Here is a 9,389-nt window from a genome sequence, read left to right on the forward strand (position 1 = left end):
CATTTTGCAGCAGTTTGGATTCCCACACTGCACCATTCTCCATAGGCCGCGGCACTCGGCATTCTTCTATTCAGGCAACTGAGGAGTTTCTGTTTATCTGGGGAAAAGATTCGCACACAGATGTGACTCTCGGCATTTGGAATGTTATTAAAACATTAGATGTCAACAAACTGCAGCCTCAATGTGTTTGCATGTTGTAGAGCCGGTGCGCTATCAAAGTTTGTGAGTACGTTGGAATGTGTGACCCCGCGGTCACACGTTTTAACATAATCCCGCCCAGTTTGACAGCGGTGGAATGTGTGACCGCCCATTGGGTCAAGCATTCCGGCGCTTTGTCAGGGCAGATTGGCTCACTGCGCATTATGCAGGAGAATTGATGCATTTCATCAGATGTCCCCCCATTGAAATCAATGGGGCCACGCGGAAATCGCCGCCTGCATTGTGCAGGACAGCACGACACACGGGACGTGGGTCCCGGGCGTCGTGCGGTGTAGTGCAGGTGTGAACCTAGCCTAAAGGGAGGCAGCGGTGCCTTAGATCTCACACTGCAGATATACAGCTATGGGGGCTACAGGACGGGGGTTCCTAGGCACAGGAAGTGCACTGCCATCAGGAGGAATTTCAGCCAAGTTAGATTTGGGTTCTGTTGGGCACAATTTATATTTCTGGATGTTACCGGTAACACAGCAAATCTCCAGTTTTTTTTTTTAGTTCCGGTCCAATTGAAGTGTAACATTTTGCTGTGAATTGCTCGGCCCGTTGTGTCGCCCCGCACTGATATTTTTGTCCTCGCAGGTTTCACGTGGACAAGCTCTCCTCTGCTCACGTTTACCTTCGGCTACAAAAGGTAAGGCTGGCCACGTATTATAACTGGGAGGACTACATTATCAGCATGCCCAGCGCTGGTACAGCCCAACCTAACCCCATCACTCTGCGTCTATGGAGCCCCGACTGTAAGATCCGCTGTTCTATTTCAGGGGCAGACGATCGACGACGTTCCTAAAGATGTTCTGACAGACTGCGCGCAGCTCGTGAAAGGCAACAGCATCCAAGGTACTGCCTTGTTTTGTGGCGTCAGATTCCTTAAATGATATCTAAATCCAGGAACACAAATGTAATACATAAGGTTGCAGCTTCCCTTGGATCAGGCGGCCATATTGGATTAGGGTACAAGTACAGAAAATACCTGCCGTGTCCTTGTCACATCCTGTGAACTGACCCAGAAGCATAAAACAATGTTCTCTTCCTTCTGTAAACTACTAATATCCCCCCATCCCACGTGTAATGATGAACCAAGGCAAAGCAGGTGTGAGGTCCAGTTTCGGGAACCACCGTGGCTCCCTCCTTAGATACAGTGGGGAGATGAATGTACCCACGGGGGTGTCTGCTCCAGAGTTCCCCAACCTTTTTTCAGACACGGCGCCCTTTATATGAAAAATGGTGCATGGCCTCTCCGAAATCCATGCCAAACCTTATCTTCATAGATAAGGATGTTAAGGTGGGGGGACCCTGTGCAAAAACAAACACAAAAAAATGGGGTTCTGCTCTATACATCAGAGTCGGTGTGTGTGTGTCCCCTGCCGTTCACGCCGGGTGTCCCTCCCTCCAGTCCGTTCACGCCGGGAGTCCCTCCCCCCCTGCCGTTCACGCCGGGAGTCCCTCCCCCCCTGCCGTTCACGCCGGGAGTCCGCTGACATCTCGGAACTACATGGGGGCCGTGTCGGACTTTCTTGATGGATTTGGAGGGCCAGCCTGCTGTCTCCAGTCTTGGCTGTTTTAGGGCCCCTACAGCTCCAATGACCTTCCTCTTATACCCAATATTCGAGGTATTTCTATGTGGAGTGGAAGCATCCTGAGGGGTCCCGGGCCCCAACTGAGAGAGTATTGGTTAAATGTTGTGGACTATTCCCAGTGTGGATGCACCAGTATACCACCAGTACAGAAAGTCATTGTCAATTCCAGTGAGCTGACCTAGAAGCATAAGACAATTTTTTCTCATCTCCCCATCTCCCATGTAATGGAGGCATACATGTCTACAACCATGGCTTCCCCCATAGAGACAGTGCAGAAATGAGTGTAGCCACCCAGGGACAGGACAGGGAGTGTGTAGGATTTGTAGGATTGCCTAGGAAATAGAAATGAAGGGAATAAAATCCAATGCAGCCATCACATCTGAGGACGGGTGACTGCAGTATGTGACTTGTTTGTTTTAGGCCTCGTTCACAAAAGACACAGTGCGTTCTGGCCGGAACGCACTGCATCGCATTGCGGCTGGCTCACTATGTTGTGGGGCGGGAGGGGGCGTGGCGGTCCATTTAAGTAAATGGCACTGTAGCCACGCCCTCCGGCCGCAATGCAGTCGGCCTCATGGGAACGCAAGGCACAACAATGCCTGTGGTCCGGTCCAAACAAAATAGTGCTTGTAGCATTTTGTTTGGACCGGACCACAGGCATTGATGATGTGCCTTGCGGTCGAAGGGCGTGGCTACGGTGCCATTCACTTCAATGGACCGCCACGCCCCCTCCTGCCCCACAACATAGTGAGCTGGTGTTCTATCACTGATTGTGACTGCGTTAGACGTGATCACACATTCTAATGTAATCACGCCCATTTTTTCGGCGGTGGAATGTTTGACCGGTCACGTGGTCACACATTCTAACGTAGTCACGCCCATTTTTTTTCCCACTGTAAAAATGTGTGACCGGCAAAAGGTGAAGAATTCCAACGCTTTCCCAGCTGTTACGGCCAGATCGGCATCACAGATGGTATGTGCAGGAGAACCGATCTGCCCTGGAACTGCTGATCGGTCCTGAAATGTCACTTCTATCCGACTTTGAGTGCAGCTGTTCCAGGGCAGATCGGTTCCCCTGCACATACCATCTGCGATGCCGATCTGCCCTGGAACAGCCGAGAAAGCGTTGGAAATCTACACCTTTTGCCGGTCACACATTTTTACCCCGGAAAGAAATGGGCGTGACTAAGTTAGAATGTGTGACCACTGACCGGTCACACATTCTAACGCAGTCACAATCTGTGATAGAACACCGGCCGCAGTGCGTTCCGGCAAGAATCGGGCCTTAGATTTACTGTGTACTGTCCATGAGTCCAGAACTGATCGCTGACCCTCCTGTTGCTCTGTCTCCAGGCTCCAAGATGAACAACATCAACGTCGTGTACACGCCGTGGGCTAATTTAAAGAAAACCGCAGACATGGACGTGGGCCAGATCGGCTTTCACCGGCAGAAAGAGGTCATTGCTGTTTTGGAGACATAAACATGAAGTGTGATGTATGTTATTTATACACTGAGGCCGGCCGCGCCCGAGCGTTTCCTGTTTACAAGGCGGAATATAATCCCTCATTATCGGCACAGCCCTCTGCTAATAGCCAAAGCTGCCGATTCCTATTCATCACACAGACACCCAGATCATGATAGAGCAACACAAGGCTGAAGGCTGAATACAGACATGATATATATATAATGGAGCTTTGTATTGCTTTCCATCCAGTCCTGGGTATACACAGCACTGCCACACAGTACAGCCCTGTCTGGCATGGAAGGAGAGCTGGTTTTTCAGTAACACTTACAGGTCTTCTCCCTCCCCCAGCCTGTGATTGGGTAGTGAAAGGAGAAGCATAGGTCATCTCTGTCACCCTGGCTTCTCCTGCTATCAGCATGTAACATGGCTGGAGTTCTGCTTTAGGGCTCAGTCACACCATATCCGGTGCGATTCGAGCCCGCAAACACACTGGATCGCATAGATCAAGGCGGGCAGCGTCCTGGGGTGGGTGGAGGCGTGTCGGTGCCATTCATGTCAATGGCCCCCCGCAGACACCCCCCGCCCGCCGTGTGATCGCCCGCAACGGAACGCAAGGTACAGGAATGCCCTCCGTCCCAGTGCAGTGCAATCTGGAAAAATTGCGCATGCAGCAGATTGCACTGCATATTCATTGACATGAATGGCACTGACGCCCCAGAACACTGCTCGGCTTGATCTATGCAATTCAGTGCGTTCCGAGCTCGAACCACACCGGAACGCACTGGATATGGTGTGACTGGGCCCTAAATTTGTCTTGTATGTCTGGCCAGAGTTGAGTATTTAACTACACACCCACACGCACTTTCTAGAGTCATAGTGCACACGTATGTAGTGGTTGTCACGGCGGTCAGTGTTCACCTCTCCCCTTCAACTCCAGCTGTGAAATGTCCCTCGCTGTCTTCATGTCTATTGCAGGTCAGTGGACCCACATAGGACGCCCCTAGACAAAATGAGCACTTAAAGGAGAACTATGAGGCGAGTGCTTTTCACTCACCTCATAGTTCTAGCCGACCTGTGACAATGAGACTGTCACAGGTCGGCTCAGTAGATCGGGAGGTGAGCGAACACATACCGGCGTTCGCTCACCTCTCGATCCTGTCACAGCTCTCTGGATTCCCCCCTCCCCGCTCCAATCTTCCAGCGCGGACGGGGGAGGGGGCGGGTACAGCTGGCTCTGCCTCTAGATAGGCAGAGCCAGCTGTCAGTCACGCAGCTGGGCGGATCCAGGCACAATTGTCGGGATCCACTATAGCTGCGGCGTCTCAGTATATAGAGAGCTGTAGCTCGCGGTATACTGAGCCTAGGGTGACGGGAGGACGCTAGTTTGTGTCCTCCCGTTACCCTAAGGAGAACTATGGGGAAAAGCCTTAACCCCATAGTTCTCCTTTTAACCCTTGAAGTGCGGGTGTAGCCCCACTGCAAGGGTACATTTGTTTTTTTTTTATTCCTGGAGCTCTTCCTAAGAAAAGCAACAAATATTGACCCAGAACGTCCCCCTTCAGGTTGCACATTTCTCGGCTCGCTCTTTTATCATATTCATTGTTCGGGTCTCCTTCCTCAGGTGAAATCTGTGATCGTAGAGAAGAAAGCGAACGAGATTCTAAACCGCCTGGAAAAGACGAGAGACGAACGTTTCCCGGACCTGGCGGCAGAGAAGGAGACGCGGGACCGGGAGGAGAGGAACGAGAAGAAGGCTCAGATCCAGGAGATGAAGAAGAGGGAGAAGGAAGAGGTGAAGAAGAAGAAAGAGATGGAGGATCTCCGGTACGTCCCTCGTAGTGTAGAATAGTGACATGGCGCCTTAAGGGACCATTCACAGTGACCACCGTCCAGACTTCAGTGCGTTGTGTTGACATACATTTTCAGTGGTGGCCCAACACGGTAAATGAAGGCACATTCGTTGCCGCACAACACAGGCTAACACGCTCCATGCATTGTGCGCTGCGATGGAAGAAATAAAAGGGAAGACGTCACCAGCACTCCAACAACGATAATAACCGCAATTAGATGCTCATTTATTGACAGATGCGCCTGCCATGCGACAGCAAGCGCTTTTTAGGGCCACACAGGGTCCCCTTCGTCATCTCTGAGCCTGACTAAGGGGACCCTGCGTGGCCCCGAAAGCGCTTGCTAATGAGAGACAGCATCTGTCAATAAATGAGCATCTAATTGATGTTATAAGGTCTCGTTCACACCTAGGCGTATTGCATATGCGCGTCTGTGGCGCGTTTTTTACCTGGATTTGCGGGTAAAAAAAAAGTTGCGCGACCGTCACGCGTTTCCAAAGGCTACTTGGCTGTATCCCAATGGAAACGCCCTACAAAACGGCCCAAAGTAGTACCTGTACCTTTTCAGGCGTGGGCCGTTTTGTAGCGAGTTAGGGACGGGCGGAAATACACCAAGGTGGGAACGAGACCATTGAATACAATGGGATTTATATTTTTGAGCGTTTTGTAGAGCGCTCGTCGAGCGTAGAACGCGCTACAAAACGGTCAGGTGTGAATGAGGGCTTATGGTTGTTGGAGTGCTGGTGACGTTTTCCCTTTTGTCTACGTGTGACAGCGCCATCCGCAGTCATTTCGAGCACCCACCTTTTTTGGGGGAGTCCCGGTAAGTTTTCTTTTTTCTTATTCAAGCGATGGAAGAAATGGCGCAGGTCTGATTTTCAGTCTGTTCTGGTGCATTGGCAGCCTATTCAAATAATTGGGCTGGCCTAATGCAACACACTTTAATAGACCCAGTCCCTCCCGCTTCCTTCGCCCTGAAGAGCACAGCACGTGACCAATCCATAAGTAGCCAAAAAAAGGTATTTGCTGCTCTTTTTTTTAAAGGAGAATGCTTCCATATTGTGTGAATATATATGGATATGTTATACATCAAGGGTAGGCAAACTCCGGGCCCTACAGCCGTGGTGAAACCCCATCATGCATCTGCCTCTGGGAGTCATGTCTGTGACTGTCAGTTCCTACTGGGATTTGTAGTTGCACCACTGCCGGATGGACGAAGGTTGCATACCCCGGATATACATGTACTTTAAAACCTTGGTTCTCAACTAGTGGGTTGCGACCCCGTTTTCAGAGGGTCGCCGCATGCCTTCCACTTTCAGTTCTCGTGCCAAGCAGCCATTCATATGCTGCAGGGCGCCAAGTGTCAGTTTAAAGTGGGCTGTAGCTATGGCCGCGAGGGAGCTCCATCCATACATGCATTGCTTACAGCTCCCTCGCGTGTCCTGTAGAGGAGCCTGGACCGGAGGGACGTCACATTCTGACTCCAGGCACCTCTACAGGGCACACAAGGGAGCTGTACAAGCAACGCACATATGGATGGAGCTCCGTCACAGCACAGCAGCCCACACTGGACCCCCTCTCTGTAATGAGATTGTGTCTGTGGTTGTGTATCAGTGTTTTTGAGGGCCCCATTCACATTAGTACAGCGCGTTAATCAAACAGTCCTGCGCAAGTAACACACTGTACCACGCAATCGCACCTCCTACGCACTCATTCATTTGAATGGCACCCCAAACGCACCTCCCTCCCACAGTTCAATTGCCCACACCGGAATGCGCGCTACCGCAATGCCGTGCGTTCCATTGCAGTGTGACTTGGGTCGCAACTTAATGACTGAGGATGAATGTGGGTCCTGAGGTTACACAGGTTGAGAACCAGCGCTGTAAAGGATATGAATCGCATGACCACTAGACGGCGAAAGGCCCTCGGAGTGCTCTGTGTGTTCAGTAACACAAACGTCCCATGAAATGCCGTCCTGCACACTGCCAGGGCTTTTATTTCCCAGCTCTCGGGGTGTCCCTGTATGTTCTGGGTTGTGTTGCCGAGCAAACTGGCTGATGACGGACACTAATGTGAGCTGAGAACAGTTTATTTATCCAGAGAATACTATTTATGTCACGCTTGGTGCTAAAACATCACTGGGGTGGAGTCTGTGCAGCGGCTCGGCGGGGAGTGTGTGAGTGCTGTGTGAGAACTGTGATTAATGGCAAGCGTCACAGTGTATGACTAGCATGGGGGAGGCTCCGGCTGACAGACCTGAGGGGGGACCTCTTGGCTCTGAGGGTCACCGTCAGGTAACGTAAATCTAAGTAATGAGACCAATACACAGTAAATCTTTCATGAGCCTCTACAGTTTGTATTGTGGTGAACTGTCCCGTGCTGCTTGCCATTTACACTTTTAGCTGTCGTGAGAAGTGTTCAGGTGCCCTGTGCTAGCTGGCATCACTTAGGCCAGGGGTAGCCAAACTCTGGCCCTCCAGCTGTGGTGGAACTACAAATCCCATGAGGCATTGCAAGATTCTCACAGCCACAGACATGACTCCTGGAGAGAGATGCATCGTGGGATTTGTAGTTTCACCCACAGCTGGAGGGCCGGAGTTCGGCTACCCCTGTCTTACGCCCTCGCACCTTAAACCTTTGACTTCTGAGGACATGCCCTGCGTGCCGTAGCAGTCAGAGTTAAAGTGATTATCCACCTTCCCGAAAAATAAAACTATCATATACACATGACCTACTGTCTGGACTACGATACACCGCCACACCCTCAGAAGACGTACAAAGTGCCAAGGAAATTAGGACTTTTAGGCCTCATTCACGCACAAAGCAAGAGCAAAATTGTATACAGATACTCCTCGCTTAACGACTTACCTGTTTTGCGACCACTCGCACTTACGACCGTCCGAGCGACCTCTGACCTCGCTCGTCAGCGCCAGTGCGACGTGTCGCCGGGGGAAGTGACGTCCTCTGTTCTTCACAGCGCGTCCCCGTGAGTATTTTCATTGCCTGATGTACAGTACACTGTTCAGTACTGTACATCGGCAACGCTATACAGTACTGTACTAATGCAGCACAGTACTGTATAGAGTTCCTCACTTAACGACCAATTCGTTTAACGACCTGGTGGGAGGAACGGAATTCGGTCGTTAAGTGAGCAATACCTGTATACGCGTACATGCGCATATATACGAGCTTATGTGCATATATGCGTGCACTATTTGCAATCCCACAATGCATCATTTGTAATAGAAATGCCAATGAACTGTACGCGCGTATATGCGCGTAAATACGCTGCCCAGACGCATCTCGGTTCTATTCTGTTCTTGCGCATTTTTACGCTACACAAATATACAGCTCCATACGCAGCTATGTGTATGAAGCCATTAATTTGCATATGGTACTAAACGCGTGTATGCGCGGCAGTGTGAATGAGGCCTTAAGGTGTACGGATAGAAAATAGTGTGCTGGCATGAAGTCATCACATTTATTGGTAACACGGTTGAAAATTACCTAAGAATATACAAAGCTATATAAATAATAAAAACAACAAAGACACAACGCCTGATGGAAGGCGCCAACGCAACCACTGAAATATTCCTACGCAGCAAAACGGAATGCTGAATAAATTAAAATGGTTTAAATGTCCAAATACAGATCACATTTCAAGGAATGATGGTAGTGGAGTAAGAGGCAAGGGGTGGGGGGGTCGGTTGGCTTCCTTCTAGTTTCTCTCGACGTGTTTCCCCCCAGCCTTGCTGTAAAGCTGGTAACGAATTGATGAGTGCGCTTGCCAATTGTTTTTCTTCAGCAGATAGACGTACAGCAACAGACTAAGGCCCCGTTTCCACTGCGCGATATGCAAATTGCGCGTTTGTCGCGCGATTTGCATATTGCGCGACATCGCGAGATTTGCCGCGCGATATCGCGTTCGAGCTTGCATTGAGCAAGCTTGAATCGCGGCTAAATCCGCTCCAAAAAGGGTCCTGCTGTAGCGACACACGACCCGCGACAGCAGGACCCTTTGCCCCATGGAAATGCATTGGAGCGCGATGTCGCGCGGTAATTTGCCGCGATATCCGCGCGATAAATCGCTCAATGTGTACGGGGTCTAAGTATAAAAAGTATATGAAATCAGTGTAAAGACTCCATATCATTGATTGAGCAATGCACACAGATATTTCTAGAGATTACATCAATATATCCATGGACATCGCTCCCATCACCGCAGACCAGATCACAAGTAGGGGAGATGAGCCCCTTTCCTGTGCCTTGGTGGGGGACCATGG

The 9,389-nt window shown here is 50.5% G+C and overlaps 1 protein-coding gene across 1 annotated transcript in view; it reads left to right on the forward strand.

Moving 5' to 3' along the window:
- The window catches only part of CCDC25 (coiled-coil domain containing 25), a 17,169-nt gene that overhangs the window by 2,894 nt on the left and 4,886 nt on the right, over positions 1–9,389 (forward strand). Inside the window, exons 4-7 of the mRNA XM_018569860.1 lie at positions 796–847; positions 978–1,053; positions 3,147–3,250; positions 4,881–5,083. Of these exons, the coding sequence (XP_018425362.1) occupies positions 796–847; positions 978–1,053; positions 3,147–3,250; positions 4,881–5,083 (435 nt within the window). The remainder of the gene's footprint in view (positions 1–795; positions 848–977; positions 1,054–3,146; positions 3,251–4,880; positions 5,084–9,389) is intronic.

Source organism: Nanorana parkeri, unplaced genomic scaffold (genome assembly GCF_000935625.1).
Source record: "Nanorana parkeri isolate BGI_ZX_2015 unplaced genomic scaffold, ASM93562v1 scaffold1413, whole genome shotgun sequence".
NCBI classification, from domain to species: domain Eukaryota; kingdom Metazoa; phylum Chordata; class Amphibia; order Anura; family Dicroglossidae; genus Nanorana; species Nanorana parkeri.